Below are 19,624 nucleotides of genomic sequence, written 5' to 3' on the forward strand. Positions count from 1 at the left end.
CAGTCACACCACTGTTCCAGGGCTAACCCTGTAATGGTAAAGTCAAGGGATTTTATATGACCACAAGCCACCAGGACATTGGTTTTACACAGTGCCTGGGCACACCTGCCTAGGGGCGAGCACGAGAGTCACCTCCTCCCTGCAAAAAGGACAGTGTGGTCAAGCATCCTCCTCTCTAACAGCTAAGGTGGCTCAGGTGTCACAAGAAAATACAGATGGATAAAGATGAGTAAAATAAGACCATCTCCCTGCGTCCCTTCCCCGCACCTCACAGTTCAGGCAAGGCACCAGGGCAGGGTTTGGTGAGCTGCTGGGGCACATGCATGTGCGGGCACATGAGCACACACGCTCTGACGGGGACCAGTTACATACCACTGTCCTGCAGCCTCTCCTGGACCGGCTTACAAACAAATGTCCTTGTGATCTCTGTTCCCTTGACCGCCCAAGTCGGGTCCAGTCAGCAGTAACTTGTTATCGCTTTCCAGGCGAAAATTTGGAAACCAGCCTGTACTTCCAGTGAAAACCATAAAGGAGCAATTATTAAATAACAGAACTTAAACAGTTCCAAAACAAGTTAGAAAACAGATCTTTTTATTAGGAACAAAATTATCACGAGGAAAAGAAAAAGAACACCAAAAAAGAACAATAGCTGGGCACGAACACACATGGTTAAAAGAAGAGCGCAGGTTGCACAGCTTCTCTACTGACCTCCCAGTAACAGAAATCTTTGCCCCATTGCTGAACAGCATCTTCAGCAGGGAAGGACAGAAAACCAGCTGGGTCCTATCTGCCTCATAAAGATATCTCGAGTCTCCGATTCCCATCTCAATGGGAAAAACCCTTCCCAGACTGGGGTTACACCAGTGGCGGTGCTAACAAGGCACCCCCAGTGCCCCCCCGCCCGGGGTTGACAGCAGCAAGGCAGCACCAGGGCAAGCTGGAGCCGGGATGCACTGGGACAAGGCTGGCCCAGCTGTGTCACCCTCAGCACCTGAAACGCTGGCATCTTCTCGAGTGCAGCTCAGAGCACCGTTCAGCCTTCAAAATATGTACTGGAGTCGAGTGTCCCCTGCCTGCCCCTGCCAGAAAGTGCAGAAGAGAAGCAAAGCTGACTTCGTCCCCTCATTTTGGTGACACCGGCTCCTGTTCACCCAGCATCGCTGCCTCCAGGCAGCTGCCACCCCAAGCACTAGCCACCACATTCCTGACATTCAACTCACAGCCTTTGAGGAATGTTTGTACCGAAAGGAGATAGCACAGCACCGTGAGGAAAAGAATTATTATCTCCCTTTGACTGTGGACGATCCGATTCCTACAGCAGCCTTACAAAAGCAGAGGCAGGCTGAATCACCACCAACACAGCACACAAGACCCAAAAATCTTCTAAACAGAGCCGCGGGACGAGGAAATAAGAACAACCACCTATGGCTGGGCGTCACCGATGCAGAGCTTTGCCACGGAGGCAGACACGAAGGGGAAGCGTGCAGCCATCCGCCAGCTCCCCAGACTGGGAGGGGAGCGCCCAGCTTGGGTTTCGTTCTGCTGGGGGACCTGCAGACCTCGCTGGGTGGCACGAACCAGGCATACCCTAAATCCGTTCCCAACGGCACAATGTCAGCGCAATCTAAGACAGGGACAAAATGACAAGGGACGCAAGGAATGCAACACGCACCTCCCCGTCCCTCTCAGCCCCGTTCTGCACCATCTCTGCTTTAACTCCGCCAAGCCTTTCCAGCCTACTGGGCTAGTTTAACAGCAACACACCTCCCTTCCGACTACCAAAATGCACTTCTACAGCAAACACCCTGCTCAGGCAGCGCATCCTGCAGCACTCCCCGTGCCCTGCAGCCCCTGGAAGCTTTGCCAGGGACTGGGCTACCTGCTGCCTGCGAGAGTCCTCGCCCTCCCTCACCTTGTCCTTCTCCCCTGCAGGTCTACCCCAGCTGCTCCACTCGCAAACCTCCCCCGAGCAGAACAGGACACGTGTAAGCGGTGAGACTTGCCTAAAAGGTTCTATAAATTGCTGCTGTCTGTGCAAATAACACAGCACCGAAAAAGCCTACATGCACAGGCAGATGACCAGCTTAACCAGCTTGCCGTAGCTAAACCATTACACCAAAGGCACTAATGCTTGCACTGATGAACGGTCTCAGCATTCTAATCAACGTTTCTGCCAAAATCACACACCCAGACCCCAGGCACCCTTCTGCTGCAAGCAAGCAAGCTAATGACAGAGTTGTTGGAACTCGCTGGCAACCTGAGGAGTTAGGTGCTGGTAAAAGGTAACCAACCCATAGCCCCCTGCCATTGCAGGGCGTTGAAAGGCGAGCAAGCCAGCATCACCCCCCAGGGCGAACACCCGGGTGATCACCAGCACTCCCAACCCCACGGAGCAAGCAGCAAGGCCCAAATCTCAAAGGGTCTGGAGCTCAGAGGAGCAATTCAGATAGACACCCGGCACAGCAGATACCTAGCTGAAACCTCCACTGAGCTTTTTTTTTTTGCAGGGCCAGCGAAAAATGCCTTGAAATCTCCTGAGAAAGAGGCTTTCTCGGGAAATCTCTGGCAGGTCCTTGTTTCTGTCTGGGACTGGCAGGCCACCTCAGTCCCCCTGTCATGCCTGCCCCTTGCAGGAACCACTGGCTGGTGAAGGCATGGCAAGGCGTGGGGTGGGCAGGGAGCAGGAGGAACTGCCCATCTCATTCCAGGCGGTCCTCTAGGGCTCCACAGCTCAGCTGCAGGTCTATTAATAGGCAAAGCATCAAAGAGCTGCCAAGTTTTGTTTGTTAGTGAATCTGTCAGCCCACAGCAGTGCAGCCTTGAAGCCACCCGTGTACTTTTCCTTGTATTTTCTTTTCTTTTTTTTTTTTTTCTTTTTTTTTTTCTTTTTTTTTTTTATAATGAGGTTAGTAAGCCTGGCACCTCACATTACTTCCCCTGCTGAAATTTTCCGGATCAACTCTTAAACACAATGAGACTATGGGATGCAAAAGATGGATGTCGTAGGCCCTCAGACAGGGTAGGACAGTGAGCATGCCACATCAGTCATCAGCTGGATCTGGGAAACAGTCCGAGGCATTTTCCTGGCTTTCCACATCAACTATGACCTCTGGGTCTGGCATTTCCTCAGGCTCTGTCCCCACTGGTAAGTTTTCTTCCACCAGTGGCTGGGGCTCAACGGCTTGCCCAGTCCGGGCAGCATCTGGAAAAGAAGGGACAAATGGTTTATAAGTGCCCGTGCTGTGCTCACCCCCACGGAAACCTCCTGGCCAGTCCCTGATGCTGCAGGGTGCTTAACCCGCTCAGTCCCCTCTCCCCAGGCATCTGCAAGCCAGATGTCAATTTTCTTTGTAACTATTCACTTATTGAGCCGTCCATCATGGCTTTAGACACTGTAGTGCTGAAGCTCTGTGGGCTCACCTGCCCAAAATATACCAAAATACCAAAGTCAAATCTATTCAGTTATATCTGAGTAGTTAAAGCTGGCTAACAGCACACATTTAATAGGTTCTCACCTAAACATTTCCCACACACACGTCTGCTTTTTACTTATTTGTAGAAAATCTAAATATGGGATACTTTGTTAGTCAAAATGGCAATGTGTAACCTTTATATTAAGAGTTCTACACTTTAGGTGTATCAATATTAAGCAATTACCTGAATGACTTTTTTTTTTTGCATTACGTTCATGAGTAGCATTTAATATTTTGAAAGCAGAGCAAACCAGCGTCCAAGGTTAGACATAAAGCATAGCTGAGCTGCTGAGAGGCTGTGCATGGTACAGTGAAGGACACCAGAAGTGGAGGCAGCAGTGCTGAGATCAGGCTATACGACCTACGTAATGTTGCTCCAGTTCACGATGTCTCTGCTAGACCTACTGCAGCTGATAATGGTGCATCACTGGGGAAGGTGCTGCCCATGCTCGTGTTTGTGAAACAAAATTGAGGGAAACATGATGCAAAAAGTGGAGTGTTAATATCAAGCACTCGCCTAACAGGAGATTTCTGAAAGATTTTTATCGCTGCACTCTCACGACCATGCTGTGCTAAAGCTATGGGGTTTTATTCTCAGTTTCTTTGAAGGATTTAAAATGTGACCATATTCCCACTTTAGCTCCAATTTAAGAAAATACACAAGCCTCTGACTGATGAGATTTAGCTGTGTTTACAGCTCAGCATATTGGTGGAGGCTGTCCTGGAGGTGACTGCTTACAAAAATAATGCCGATTCTTATAAAACGTTACTGATGAGAAAGGGGGGAGGGTGATAAAATTGCAGGAAAACTGCTGAGTTTAGGGGGGGTTCTGTCTCAGAGATGTGTATTTTAGCACAGGAGATGCTGGAACAGACAGCCTGCGGTACCCTCTGTGGGATGCTTATGAGGCGGCTGCCGCTACATCTCAAGGGTGAATGAGGGCGAGAGTTACTGCTGTGCAGAAGCCAAGCACGAGTAAGGTACCGATAAATGACCTGCTGCGACTTCTGTCGCCTGGACAAGATGCAGCACCAGCCCTGCGCTCTGAGTCCCAGGCCCCTCTGCAGTCAGTCCTCCCCCACCAGCCGCACACATCCCTTTTGCCCTTCACCCTCCACACCAAGCTGTCCGCCCGACTTAACACAAGCCACCGGACCCACCAGGCTTTGGAGGGCAGTCAATCTGGGCAGCTTGAGCCTCAACATGGTCTCCATTGGGGGGGCTCTTCACAGCTTCGCTGGAGACCACGGACATGGTTACTCCATCATCCTTCTCCTCATCTGTAAAACCAAAAATGGAGAGTTGAAGGAGAGAGATCCCCACATGCCAGCTGCCTCGGCACGTTCGTTGCGAGGCCAGACCACCACCAGCACATGCTGGCGTCTCCTCCTCACGGCGAGCTGGCTCCCTTCCCAGAGCAGACAGATGCCAGGTACAGAGGGCCACTGCCAACCCGCCAGAGACCAGCCTGGCCATGCTGGCAGGATCACAGCGTGAGGTGGCCTCACTGGGCACGGGCAGATTGCACTCAGGGACTGGTGCTGACAAAGGACAGCCATCAGAAGCCTTCAGGTCATTTCAGGATCTGACCTGGATGAGGCTCAGTTCTGCCCAAAAGAAGAGCTTTTGCTGTGTTTCTTTCTGGCCAGGAGTGCACAGTGGCAAGCATGAGATGAAAAAAGAAAAAGCAAGGTCTCATTCAAGACCCCGCTGGTCTTCATGGTTTCCTATCAGCAAGCAGCTCTCTGCTCCACCAGGCCAAGGGAGGGCTGGCTGGAGAACAAGCAGCCCCCCAGCCAAAACCAGTTTATGCTGAGGCGATTTCAACCCCAGCCTGGACAAACACAGTCCTCTGTAAGGCTCATCCCAGGGGCCAACGACACTCTCCACTCACCTGAAGGCACTGGGATGAACTTGTGTTTCCTCTTCATGCAGCAACATACGATGGAGGACACAGCCACCACCAGGATAACCGCCCCCCCTGCGCACCCTGCCAGGATGTAAATGAACCACGGGTACTGCAGCAGGTCTCCTGCAAGAAGGACGGAGCGTTGTTAGTCACCAGGGTGGACAAGTTTCTTTCTCCAAACGGGAGAAACCCTGCAGCCAGGTTACGAGTATGTGGACATCACTGCTGTTGTTCGTTTGGATCAGGGGAGCTGACACCGTGAACCGTGGTACGTCATAATTTATGTCACATCATTTGATTATGGTATGGAATATTTTGTGAAGAGAAGAGGCTTGCGTGACTAAGCTGTGTGCATGTGTTTCTGCCTACTCTGACCCGTAACATCTAAGATCATTCGTAAGTTTTAATCAAATTTAACAGGGCAGGTGGTGGTTTGAAAGATGCTAAAGTCAACGAGATTTATGAAAACAGGCAGAGAAGGGGAGGGAGAGCTAAGCTAGCATCTCCTGCTGACAGAGAAGCTGCAGGGTCTCCCCTTGGAGCTGGTATTAAGCCCCAGAGAACAGGCCGGTAACAACTACACCAACACTACACCAACCTCAAAGCGGGTTTGATCAGAGCCTGCACTTGCTCCGGCACCAGCAACTCCAGCCACCTGAGCCAGAGCTGTAGGAAAGCGGCCTCACTGCTGCTGGGGGAAGGGTTTCTTTTCATTCCCCTTCCCCACCGAGATCATGCGAAACACCTGGCAGGAGGCGAAGGCTGCAGATGGCTGAGCAGACGGCCACACGCAAGTCAGCGGTAATTACTACCCAGCGCAGAGTCCCTTGCTCAGGGTCGGAGTTGCGGGTGTGTTGCTGCTGAGCAAGGAGGCTGGTAGAGGGCATCGCAGGCTTGCAGAACACGGACACCCATCCAGACCCGCTCCTTCACCGGCACAATTTGCTCCAGCCTGGGGCAGCCAGCAGGAAAACTTCTTCCCGTCTGAAAAAACCCGTACAGCTCAAGTACCGCTACAATGCAGATTCCTTATAACTCCTCAGGTGAACCTACGCCACCCCTTTTTGAATCCTTTGGCTCCTTCTCAGCTGCGCACATGCCTGTACAGCACCGCACTGCGGAAACCAACAGGCTTATCTGGAGCTCGGTTTTGAGACGCCAAACGCACAAATTGCTGCGTAGCCCCGGAGGCTGGGAAGTGTTCAAAAGCTCCAGGATACACCGCACGCTGCCACAGTCCACACACTACACAGAACAGTAAAAACAACTGTACACAGGCGCTCCTGTCCGTGAAATCACACATACTCCAAGTGTTTTCAGAGTGCTTGTTCAGGTCTCTTTAGGAACCGTTACCAAGTTCAAAAAAAATCTATACTCAAAATTAAACTTTCATCGAATGAGAAATCATTTCCCTGATAATTTTATTTCTTTTTTGTTGACAGCTTGGAGAATAGTACTAAAAAGCATAAATATACGATGGAAATATTTTTTCCTAAGCATTTGCCATTTGTTAAGGAGGCCTTTTTGAGTTAAAATACTGCGTTAAAAATTGGTAATAAACAAATAATAAAACAAGTAATGAAACAATAAAAGCCTTTTACGTATGTTGACTTGTTAACTTCTGAATCCTCTGCTTTAGATCCTGTGTGATCAGAGCCCTTTGGTGCCTGGAGAGTTTACAGTATTTCTGCCAAATCGTTTTGTGCTAACCATTTTTTAAATTAATTTCTTCAGTCGACAGGTTGCCCAAAGAGGTGCTTTTACACAGATCTTGTACCTACAGTGGAAATACTACATTCAGCCCTTTGCGAGGAGCAAATTATAACCCACAAAAATAATGAATTGGTCTTTAATTAATTAATTAATTGAGCTCATATCTCTCCTCAAGTATTCAGAATTGCTTTAGTTCACTTTTACAAATGCAGTTGCGTTTATTGACTCAGAATTAGAGTCGGCTGCTACTTTCTTGCTCTCAGACCCTTCCAAATGCGTGCTGATGCACGCATCCATCCCGACAGCGCTATCGCTAAATTCTGCTGCAGGATCTTCAGGAGGAAAATGGGGAACCGATATCGCACCCAGGGGACTGGGCAGCCGCCCAGAATAAACCACGGCCACTGTCAGCACTCCTGTGATTTATCACGGGGCTCGATTGAACAGCTGGTGGGTGTTTGCGTCCTCATTGCTGCGTGCCTCGGCCAGCTTGGGTCTGGCTACACCCAACACCCTCTGACCAGTTTAGCTGGGCAAGATTCAGATCACGGCTCCACGATCACACATGCCAAACTGGTACAGGCTGGCCGGCGGCACCAATGCCATCAGGCACCAACCACCCACGGCATTTCTGTTGGACGCCAGCGCATGATACAGGGGTTATGTCAGTAATTTTGCTTTCACACCCACTGTATACCAGCTATAAAAGAAAATACAGTATATGGTCTGGAGCTGGAGTGTCTCAGACAATGTCTAAAGTGCTAGGTGCTATTGCATATTACAATTTCTCAAGTAACAAAGGTGATTCAATTGCTAAATTAATCAAAAACTTTATGGTTAAATCATGCCTCTCTGATTTAGTTTTGATGACCACGTTTGCTGCCAGAGAAGAGAAAAACCTTCACTACTGAAGATGCAAGTGAAATAACACCCAAGGTTATCTAACTGGGGGGGGGGGGGTTGGGTGTTGTTTGGGTGTTTTTTTTAAGTAAGTATGAACTTACAACACAGACCAGTGCTTTTCATCATGGGGTTCTGGCAGTTTTGCTCAGTCCTGGGATCCGTATTTTGTCTCATTAAACTATGGCCTCATTGAAGCCGAGTACTCAGCATTTATGGATCGCTTCCAAATGGATAAAGTCACAGCCTTCTCACAGAACTACCTATCTGAGCAGAGACGTGGATAAGTTAAATGACCTGAGTTTTTACCCCACCTCTGATGGTGTGAGGCTTATGAAGAGACATGTGTATAGACTGGTCAATCTTTGTGCAGCTGGCCTAAGGAGGAGAGAGACAAGGCAAAACACCTCAGCCCAGCCCAGCAGCAGCAGGGTTGAACTAGCGGAGGTGTTTTTACAGGGATGCTGCAGAAACTGGAAGGCTGTCTGGGACATGGATGAAGGTCAGAGTAGGAAGCAGCTCGTGTTGCTAAACCGGCATAGAGCATCATTGTGCAGGAGGGTGCAAGGTCCCCGTCACCGGGAGGTAGAAAATCAGGCAGATAGAGATCCCTCCTCGCTGCAGAGCTGGGTAAAAGGACCCCCTGAACAAACCTCTGTCCCTTCTGCAGCTGTAGGCTGTGCCAGCCCAAGCACAGGGGGGAGAAGGAAGTCAAGGGGACGCTTTCTAAAGGGAGGATGGGGGAAGTCTGGCAAGCAGCTGCCAGAGGACAGAAGAGTTCGGTATTACACAGACAGCAACAACTCCTTCGTTTTCTGCTGCAAGAGACCAAACCCAAAAATTTTCTGGAGATGCCATTACTCACCATAGCTGCAAGACAGCGCAACGGGCTTGGTCCTCGTGACTCTGTCACCATGGTAAACCTCACATACAAATTCCCCAGGCACGGTTTTGTCCAGGCGAACCTTCTTCCCGTCATCCTTAATGCAAGCCCCTGGGGCGTTCAGCGCCGTGCCGTTCAGCAGCCACCGAATGGGGATGGTCCTGTTGCTGGACACGTCGCAGGACAACTCTCCAGTCCCATTAGGGAAGCACTGGATACCAATGGCCAGCTCTGGTCACACACAGCACAAGGCAACAGGAGCAGGGAGGAAAGAGAGAGGTGAGGAGCAGGCTCAGCAGTGAACGTGAGCTGGACAGGAGCTTCCCATACTGGCAGTCTTACTACCACTGCATGCACTGGTAGCCCAGAGCACAGAAACAAGTAACCAGACTTTTAGTGCCTGCCCCCAGCCCTGAAATGCTTAGCAGTGTCCACCCAACCCTGCTAGTGACTCTTGGTCCCTCTTTTGGGGATGCCATAAAAATCTGGCATCTCTTCATTTTCCTGATGGAAATTGAAAAAGCAAACAATAAAAGCCCCTGATCTGAGAGGACAGTAGAAACACGCAAAGCATCTGCCAGCCGGAGGCCTCCCCTGCAATCAGCAGGTAAATGCAGCTTCAGAGGAGGCTCGGCGCTCTCCCCCACCAAAGGTTGGTGCTTTTGCTGTCACTCTGCCTCTTCCTCCGTTTCAGAGAGGAACTAGTCCAAATCATGCCCAACATAGGTACCAACACCAGGCACCTGCAGTTAGATAGGATAACCCAGAGCAGGACGATTTAGAACGAAGTAATGAATCACTGATCCTACTACATTTTCTTGAATTTCTCTCTTTCTATCTACTACAAGGAGCTAACCTATTTCCTACATCTGCCTCTCCACAAATACAGGCTAGACAGAGAAGTGGTACAGTTTTATGACAGCAACATGGAGAACGTCTATGCAAACATCCATGTAAATAAACTCAGAAATCACTTTCTTCAACTAGGACACCATCTTCAGCTAAAACTCACTGCCTCCAGGAATACCTTTGCTGTGAAATCGTTTCCCTGACTTAGGCGTGGCAACAGGACACAAGGAGGAGGCAAAAGTTCCCAAAGCAAACCCCCTGAACTGGAGGTTAAACCGAGGACACTCCTGCGGCCTTTGCCCACTTCCAGTCTAAGCCCTTGATCTCCGTGCCAAGGACTCACAACTTTGACCTACTCTCCCCAGCAGTTCCGCCTGTTTGCGCCCAAAAGGTGTAAGGATTCATTTATCTTCACCGAGGCCAGTCTGCTCAGACATTTTCATTACAATTCCGTACGCTTCAATTTCTCTTAGAAGCTCGTGTAAGTAAAAGCCCTGCCAAAGGGACAGCGGCGATGAGGACCAGAGCCACGGCCGCTGGCTGGCTGGAGCACTGCTCAGCAGGGGGGCAAACCCATTTAAGCCTTCTCCATATTAACCCAAGCGATGAGCTGGATCCTGCACAGAAGAGACTTTGTTTGTGTCTTCTCACCCAGATGAGCAGGCACAGAAAGGAGAGCAGCAGTTCCGAGGGCAGCAGGGACACTGGCAGGGTAAGGTACCTGTCACCTGTCTCTGAACTGACCCAGAAGATGCTGACCTCCAAGCTGCTCAGGGGTGGCTGAGAATCAGAAAGTCACAGCCGGGTTCCTTCGGTACCTTTCCTCAGCTGCACAAGGCAGGGGGAAGCCCAGCGTGCCTCGACCCAGACCTGCACAGAAGTCCAGTTCAGTTCTCGGAGCCAAGTCAGGTAGGGTTAACTCCTTAAGCACAGGCGTCCACAGGCAGCAAAATGCTGTTGGTCAGTGAGAGCTTTCATGAGAACCACCAGAAAGACTACTCTGGAAATGGACTGACATCTCCAGCTACGTGTCTACATACTGAGGACTCAACTTTACAAACACTTCATGCTGCTGTCTCTTACATCAGGGCAAACAGCATGTAGCTCAGCTGACTGGCTGCCTTACAGAAGGCTCGACAGACAGGAGAGACTGACAATGCAGATGCAAAAAGCATCTCCTAGTTTACACTCACCATTACTGCTCCCTTAGGTGCCAGAGGCACCTACAGCTCCTGCAAGCTCAGGCGGTCCCTTAGGAAGAATTTCAAGGCATCAGCTTCCAGCCAGGCTCACCAATCCAAAAACTATTTGTTGCTAAGAAGGCCACTTACCAAGTACTTCCAGTGTAAAAACTCTGCTGATGTTCTGAAAAAAAAACTCGTATCTTCCTTCATCCTCCTTCTCCACACTCCTCAGCACTAGGGAGCCATTCTGCAATTTCAAGCACCTGCTGGCAGAACTGCCGCACACAGCCCACAAAGTGTCATTTGAGACATTTATCGAGCACATCACGTCCCTCTTGCTCATTCTGGAGAGGTGCTGCAGACTTTGAATTCCCATAGCAAAGACTGCTGAGCTGCCGCTGAGCGCACCGGTCCAGGTGGCAGAGCCTGAAAGGAGAGGCACAGAGTGTGGGCAGCAAGCTTGCCACGTCCATCCAGCCCCTCTTGGCTGCCTCCCAGAAAGGCAAATGCCCAGGTGAGATGTAAGAGGGACAGACCCACCCCTAGTGACAGGCTGGGGTCACCTGTAAATTGAAAATCAGAGGAGTGGGAAGCCTTCGATAAAGGCCAACTTTCCCCCCGATGACATGGGAGTGGTGCACACAGGGCAGAGAAAGGCTGAGCAGCTCGTCTTTCCTCTTCCCAGATTTGGCACGACCATCTAATACCACCACCGTCCCCCTCTGAGCTCAGGGACTGCGCTAAGGAAGATCCTCAGGGCATCGATGCCATGGACCTCGGGCAGAGGGTAGCACAAACAAGTGTTGCCTGCACAGCAGCTTTTACCCAAAGACTAAGGTCACAGTTTTCACTGGAACAAGTCCTACAGTATCCTCGCACGTTATCAAGTCGCTGTACACAAATCAGGGATGGGTAAATGGCAGGGTGACAGTAGCTCAGGGACTAACCCAAGGTCACACCAAGCATGAGGAGTGGGACCACACTGCTCCCCAGCCCCTCCAGCCAGCATTCTGCATACAAGGACCTTACATTCTCTGCTGAAATGCTTTTACAAATGCATTAAACCGCGAAAGTACGATATTGCTAGTTATCATTCGTTTACTAAAAAAATAATCCGTCTTACTTTGGTCTGACTGCCCCTTTCATGCATTAGCAGTTACGCTGTTTGATGCCTCCCCAAACCTGGTAGCGTCCTTAAAAGATCTTGGAGCAAAATTAAGGTGGCCGCTCATCTAGCCAGATCTGTGCCATCTTCATAAAGAAAAATCCCACTTACCATGAGTAACAGTTATTATCGCCAGCAAGCACTGCAGAGTAAAAGTAGCGCTGAAATCCATTTTAAAGAGCTCCTTGCATCATATGCCCAGAAGACGATCTGGCTACAGAGCTCAGTGAATATAGCATTCAGGAAATGATGTCAGAAGCAAGAGTGAAAAAAAAAAAAAAAGAAAAAAAAAAAAAAGAAAAGAAACTCCATAGTGGACAGATTGAATAATGTTTCAAAATAGATCTGCAAGGTTTTGGGTGACTGAGCTCGGGCTGAACCAACACACACCGTGATGTGCTCTGCAAAGTCCTGCACCTTGGGGCGAGCTGCAAGTGTGAGAACAGGGCTGAGAGGTGAGGAGGGACAAAATATCTCCCAGTTGTCCTCACCTTGTTTAGGAAGATGCTAACGCTGAGGCCGGGCAAAAACGAAACACCTATTTCCTTCATCCTTCCCCAGTTTATCCAAGTACAGCATCCCCACCCAGGGAAGAGAAATCAGTCCCGTCAGAAAGCACTGCTCACGCAAACCAGGCGATTTTCTGAAATGCCAGCGATCACTGACGGGGAGTCTCGCCAGCAGGAGGTGTGGGAGAAGGCTCTCCCTCTGGATGCAAACACTAAGTTGCCAGCCTGAACTTTGCTGGGCTCTTCTCGTGACCCAATTGTACCTGCCATGCAGGAAAGCCCCAGGCAAAGCACGAAGGTTACGGGAAGCTGCGCTGCAAAACCAGACTGAATGCAGCCCACGAGCCACCCCGGCTCCGTTTGGGCGCAGATCCCAGAGACGAGACTGGAAAGCCAGTCTTGAAGAACGACTGTGAACCAGTTACACACAGGGCCACACGGCGCCAGACACTTTGCTGGCTCTCATGGAGATGGCTTAAAGCACGCTTGCATTTTGCGCTGAGTACCAAGGCGGATTACAAGAGCCATGCAGCAGAAACCGTCTTGCTCACTGGAGGAAGTAAACAGCTGTAGCATCACAGCCAGCATCTGGATCTTTTTATATGCGCTTGGCAGATGTGCTGTGGAATAACTGTGGCAACAGTTCAGGATGCAGCTAGGAGTCTTATGATTCTGTGCTGTGTCTCTGGACACAAGCACAGCCCACTAAGGAAGCTCCACGCGGTGGAATTACATGTAAACACGCGTTTCTCAGAAATGGTTAAACCCCTTGCGTTGTGGCCTGCACTGTTTTCCAGACAGTTTGGGTCTGCTTGGTAATTCCACATTTCAGCCACTGGTTTGGCCCTCTGGCTTCTCAACAGTGACAATTACATCTCACCTCCTGCTCCCAGTGTCCAAAATTGACAGGTTTGCTCCCAGCCACCATAGCACCACTCTGTCTGTATCATACATGCATAAGACTGGCCTAAATTGATCTAAGACGCGACAAAAATAGCTTTCTCTGAGAAAAGCAGTGAAGCGAGTCTTCAGACGCTCACAGCAGTGCAGAGGAAGGGGGACAGAGAAAAGTATTTACAGTAAGAAACGCTTTCATTTCCTTCTGTGCTGCCGAGATGACATGAAGAAAATCTCTCTCAAATACGACGGCAAGGCTGGGGCTAACCATCTGCCTCGGATGTGCACGTTCAACCTCATCTCACCTTCATGCTTGAAGGGCAAGCTGGTAGGGCTTAGGGCTGCGGTGCCATGGTGGAGACACAAGACAGAACAGACGGCATGTGCAGGGTCACTTCAAAACAGTACCCCAATACGTCCAGAATCTCTCAAAAACAACCAAATGCAGAAGGGGTGTGCGTACAGCCAAATCCAGCAAAAGTTCACCTTCTCCTCCAGCCGACGACAGCTGCCTTGCAGAGCTCATTTACAGATTTGCAGTAAAAACGAAGAAAAATACAGCCTTTATGCTGGAGCTTTACCGTTACAGAAGTGACTCTGCATGACTGTGACATTGCGGTGTCCTGTGTTTAGCCTCCCTCTCGGTGACTCCAGGGCAAATGAGTACATTTATGAGTTCAATATTTCTGACTGCAAGTGCCCCATACATCACACGGTATATGAAGTCCCATTAGCTCCTTCTGTCCCTCACATCCTCGCTAGCTGAAAAAAATTAAATAAATAAAAAAGAAATCACAGCCAGGATAAAGATCACAGCAGCACATGCACAATCTGTGTTGTCATCAATCAGAAGTCTCCTCTTAAGAGCAAGCCTCTCAAATTTCATATATAATGAATTTTTTAGATGAGATTAAGCACTAATTTCTATCAGCTAATGAATGCTCACAACACCCTCGGCTCGCCAGAGGGTTCACTTCCCCTTTTTATATAAAGGCGCATAAGGTTTTGTTCGAATCTTGCAACAAAAAACACCTTGTGAGGCTTAACAGAAACCACAAGAAGAAGGGAGGAAAAAAACCCAAACGAGCAGACGAAAGACAAGAACTTGTAGTTGGAAGATGAACTAGTATTTTCTTTTTTTTTTTACTTAGTGAGCTGCAAACTCCCAGGGCCACTTTGTCCTTTCAGCCATTGACGGCACCGTGAAAGGAGAACAGAGATCCATTCCTTACATGACACGAGGTATTGATGGAGCACGGGAGACTGGGAAACCCCAGCTAGCAAGTAAAGCAGCACATAAACTGTGAAGTAGCATGAAGAAATTTGTACGCACTAACCCTGCACATCTTCCTTTCAAAAGGCTGGTAAGCGTAAGCAGCGCGTCTATTTTTACCGTCGTTAATGCGTGTCAGTGTTAATTGGGGAAATACGCAGGCCTGGCTTCGCACAGGGGGAGGCAGAAGAGCCAAGTGCCAGAAACTCAGTGCACGGAAACACAGAATAATCCTGCAGCTCCAGCCGTGCCAGGGCCGGCTCTGCAGGGTGCTGAGCACCCCTGCTGCCGTGGGGCTGCTCCCAGGGCAGGTACAGCCCGTGCTGCAGCGCTGGGAAGGGGCAGAGGTGTGCAGACGTTAGCTTGCTGGCCCAATCCACACCTACAGCTATTCATGCACGAGGCTTATTTTTAAACACATTTTCAGTAGCTCTTAGAAGACCTTAACTGTGCAGCTGCAAGGCAGGAAAGGGGCGGAAGCCTAAGAGACGCTTCTGTGTGGGGGCAGCAGGACCAAAGATCCTGATGAAGATGCAGAGACTGGTGAAGATTCATATTTGTAAGAATATGAATTCTTTCTTTGTTAAATGAATATAGCCAGAGAGCTATGCTTGAACTCGAACTCCTGATCAAAGGAATCGCAATAGCGAGCAAAAGCCAGCACAGATGAGCACAGAAAGGTGCGTGCTTACACGGCGATGAAGACACTGTCGTGCACTTTGTTTCTCTAACAGCCAAGCTGTGAAATTACACCAACTCGCAACTTATTTAGGAATTGGACACACGTAATCAAGATACTCCCGTAGATCACGTTCAAAGCAAGTGACTTTTGGATAAAATAGGCTGTAGTGGCGTATCGAGAAGAGTGACCATGACCTCTGGTCATAGATGAACACCCTCTTGTGTCAGCGACTCTACAGACCCACGTGGGGCTATAAAATGTAAATAAACCTGCAGAATCCCAGCCACAGACAGTGAGGAACATGGACGTACCTAGGTTTTCCCAGGCAGCCCCAAAGCACAGGCCTGCCAAATAGCCTATGGTCTCCATGAGACCTGCTCCACCAGCCCTTGTGCCAAACGCTGCCCTGCACCACCGGTGCTCCACACGCTTGTGATACAGCTCAGCAGCGCTGCTGCTTGGGACCCGCCACCCCGAGCAGACCACGACCTCTGGCCAGCTGCAGCCAGGTTACATGGTCCTGTAGGGGCAGAGACACCAAAAGGCTGTGTTGCAGCTGTGGAGAGATTCCATTTTACCAACAGCAGCCCATTCTCCAAGCTGAGCCGTGCCGCAGGCACGTGCCGCTCACTGCAATGGACGCTCACCGTGGTGGCTGCCAGCGGGTCCGACAGACCAGAGACTCTTGCCCACCGCACGGACCACAGCAGAGAGGTCTTAGGAAAGCAGACAGGCCAGACACAAGCCACTGATATTCCCCCCCACCTCCTGAAACTGCCCATTTGCCACACTTTCCACAGAAAGTTGCACCTGGGGAATTTCTTCTGACCAGCTCTCATTTGGATGCTGAATAAAGCAAATCAGGAGGAGAGAAGGAAAATGGACTTGCATTCTCATTCCTCCTGTCTCTGCCCCAGAGACGACTTGGAGGTGATCCCCCTTTCAGCTCAATCCATGCAACTTCCACGGGGCTGGTCCTCTGCCGAGACATCACCCAGCCCTGCATGGAACCCCGCAGCCAGCGACCAGCTACGCAGCGTGAGGTTTAATCAGAGGGCACTGTGGGGAAAGGAGAGCGAAGGAGGCACATTGCCACACCGGTTTTCCAGCTTCCACTACAAAAAGACCATTAGAAAGACTGTTCTGAGTCAGATTAAAAGTTCACTTCGGCCATCAGCCTGTCTGCAAACACAGCTGAAGCCAGATCCTCAACTAGAGATGCTGTCTCTATTAAAGTAGCCCACGAATTACAAAGAGCATGTTGCAGAAACATGCTGAGATCAGGAATTGCTGCAGAAAGGCTCTGTGCCTAATTACGGACCAGGTACACGTGATTTCTCCAGCCTGTAGTACCTCCAGGGAAGGAACAGTCCGACACACTGAGCTGGGGGCTGCCTGCAAGAGTCAGGGCCAGAACTTCTGGATCTCTGGGGATGCTCCCGTGGGGACTGTCAGACCTCCGGTGACAGGGGCCCAGGGAATGCTCTCTCTTCCTCAGAGTATCCGTGGATATTTTGAGCTTTCTCTTGCCAAGAGATGGAAGGAACATCCAAGATCCTGCAGCCACAGATGAGGACTTTGTTGCATTGGGGGCTTAGCAGAAGCGCTCATAAAAGGCAAAGCTGTATGGCTACATGCTCCAATGCACAAAGAGGAACCTGGGAGACCTCTTAGCAGCAGGTCTGCTGTGCTTCACACACCCCTCTGGCGAGACACATACCACTGGCCCTTGCCTCAGGCTCCCTGCCACAGCCTTTGCTTTTGCGGTGGGATGCTGAGGTTATCTGGGACCCGCCAACGCAGATGCCACTGCTCTGTCTAAAATGTATGGTCCAAGTAAGAGCGCGCGGCAGGGACGACCCTGAAGGGGCAGAGATGATAAGACTCTGCATAGCACCCAAGAGCAAACAGAGGATCTGAACTGCAGAAACCCTCTGCTCAAAATAACCCAAGTTGAAAAACTCACAGTAGCAGCCTGATTTCATGCCCACAGCGCTCTGGGAGAGCCCACCTCTGCTGCCCTGTAACACACAGAAGAGCGGTCCCACGCCTTCAGAATACGTAAAGGAGAAATTGGGGAGAGATCTTCCTCAGCTCCCAATTCTGACAAGTTAAAAATCCATGTGTTTGTCACAGATCCCATAACACATACACAAGCTCCCCTCTCCCAGCTCCCTCTCAGACACCAAACAAGATCAGCCAGGATTACAGAAGCTTATTTGGATTTCTACACAATAACAAGTTGCTGTCACCCTCAGGCCTTCTCTTCTTCCTCTTGCCATATGTGTTGGTGCTTCTCTCTCTACTCCTGCCACAAGACAGCTCAGGCTGAATGTGATGAATTCACCCCCAACTCCACTGCGACTGAGCAGCTATGAGGGGAGAGACCCAGGCAGGTCCACCAAAAACCAGAGACATGGAAGAGGAACCGTGTCAACACTGCCACCTCATCTCAGTGCTCACCTACCGCCTCACCGCCCAGTGAGACGAAGAACACAAGCATCCCAGCTGTCCAGGTCAAGCACACCAGTCACACACCCCTGACATAGCTCTTCTAGGCTGGCCCACAATGGCAAGAGAACAAGATGACTCCATATCTGGAATAACTGCTAGAAACTACAGAATCTAAATTGTGTAAATTTAAATTTTAGCACCACTGCATGCGGGGTGAAATGCTTTGCATTTGCTTTGGAAAAAAAAACCAACAACCCGTCTTATTATTACAGAGCTATTCAGATGTATGGGTTCAGTCATGCTGCTACATGAGCTTAACTGAAGGACCACATCAAGGACAGCAAGAACAGTGCCTACAGTCCATAGGCTCTGGCCAGTTTCACTGGAGTCAGAGGAAAATCTGTTTCTGTGAGTGAACAACGCTAGAAGAAGTCAAGTTCGGGTCCAGCTCACCACACGCTGGTGCAGATCAGCCATGGGTTTGTGCTTTCATCTCTAATGAATGACCCTGATGAATTCCAGCCCCTAATCTGTTTCACCTGGGTCTTGCTCAGAGGCTGCTACCGAGCAACTCTGCCCCCCGCGCCCCCAGCTCCCTGCCCTTGGCCTCAGCCCCCAAAACCTCTGGCAGAGGTTCTCAGCTCCTGCCAACCAGGATTTTTCTGCAGCCACCCACCCACTCCTCAGGTACCAGACCATCTTGTTCCTCTTGATCCATTTCTCCTTGCTTTCCCTTGTCTCACTTTGGGCAGGGAAAGTCAACTTGGGAAAGCTCCAACTTGGAAGATGAACTTGGGAAATTTCGGTGACGTTGCCATCTTCAAACTAACCTGCATTATTTACAAAGGAAAAGAGATTTCATAGGTTAAAATTTCCTGCAGGAGTCACTTAACAATGTCTTAGCCTTACATCTGCTGGGATTACAAGAAGGTTCATGCCAGGCACACTTAAGAAAATCTTTCAACGCAGTCCAGAATGGGAGCAAAAGCCACCAAAGCAGCACGACAGCCCCAAGCTCGCAGGTGGTTATGGCAGGTATTCCCCCGCCCCTCCCCCCATCACGTTGTAGCACCATAGGGATCCTCAAGTGACAGCCAAAAGACTTGAGAAAGCAGCGAGAAACACTTTGTGCCTTTTGCTGAAGCTTTGCTACCAGACACCAGAAAATGCAACTGCTGGTACCTGCAGCAAATTAGAGTGGTCAAGAGCTTTAAGAAGCTTCTTTTAAGGAGCACAGGCATATCCTTTGATTAAAAAAAAAAAAAAAATCCAGCTCATCTAACTTTGTATTGCTTACTAGAAGTGCTTAGCAAACAGAGAGTAAGGTATTTAGGAAAATTTCTATCTTGTCAGCAGACTGAAATTCATGGGACATGGACCAGAATTCCACTGAAAAAAAGAATTTAGGGGGCCACAAATGGATCAAGGCTGAAAGGCAGTGTTTTGTAGGGCCAAAGCTGGAAACATGGCTTCAGCACGCCAACTAGAAAGGGCAAGTTGAAAAGTCCTGGGTTGTGACACTTTTAACGAGGTAGCCCTGGCTGAAGCCACGACAGCAGATAAATACGGGCTTCCCAGACTAGACTAAATTCCTGCCTACCCCGAACATCTGAAACAAGTACAATTTTCGGGAAGTGTGTTTCTTCTGTGTGTTTGGCAATGCCAGGAGGTGCTGCTCCACACTCGGTGGGAGCAGAGGTGGCCTCCCAGGGTGATGGCCCCGCTCCTGGTG

At 49.9% G+C, this 19,624-nt stretch overlaps 1 protein-coding gene across 6 annotated transcripts in view; it reads right to left on the reverse strand.

The window, feature by feature from the left end:
* Positions 1–574: 574 nt before the first annotated feature.
* Positions 575–19,624, reverse strand: part of LOC119143614 — a 33,641-nt gene continuing 14,591 nt past the window's right edge. For 2 of the 6 annotated variants that reach the window (XM_037378036.1, XM_037378037.1), the window contains 7 exons: positions 18,569–18,722; positions 12,189–14,245; positions 11,060–11,338; positions 8,862–9,110; positions 5,369–5,506; positions 4,635–4,754; positions 575–3,202 (listed from right to left, as the gene is read on the reverse strand). In XM_037378036.1, coding sequence (XP_037233933.1) covers positions 3,042–3,202; positions 4,635–4,754; positions 5,369–5,506; positions 8,862–9,110; positions 11,060–11,338; positions 12,189–12,249 — 1,008 coding nt within the window. In that variant the 5' untranslated portion in view covers positions 12,250–14,245; positions 18,569–18,722 and the 3' untranslated portion in view covers positions 575–3,041. The remainder of the gene's footprint in view (positions 3,203–4,634; positions 4,755–5,368; positions 5,507–8,861; positions 9,111–11,059; positions 11,339–12,188; positions 14,246–18,568; positions 18,723–19,624) is intronic. The other 4 variants (XM_037378041.1, XM_037378040.1, XM_037378039.1 and 1 more) reach the window with 3 other exon arrangements.

This window comes from Falco rusticolus, chromosome 2 (genome assembly GCF_015220075.1).
Source record: "Falco rusticolus isolate bFalRus1 chromosome 2, bFalRus1.pri, whole genome shotgun sequence".
Classification (NCBI taxonomy): domain Eukaryota; kingdom Metazoa; phylum Chordata; class Aves; order Falconiformes; family Falconidae; genus Falco; species Falco rusticolus.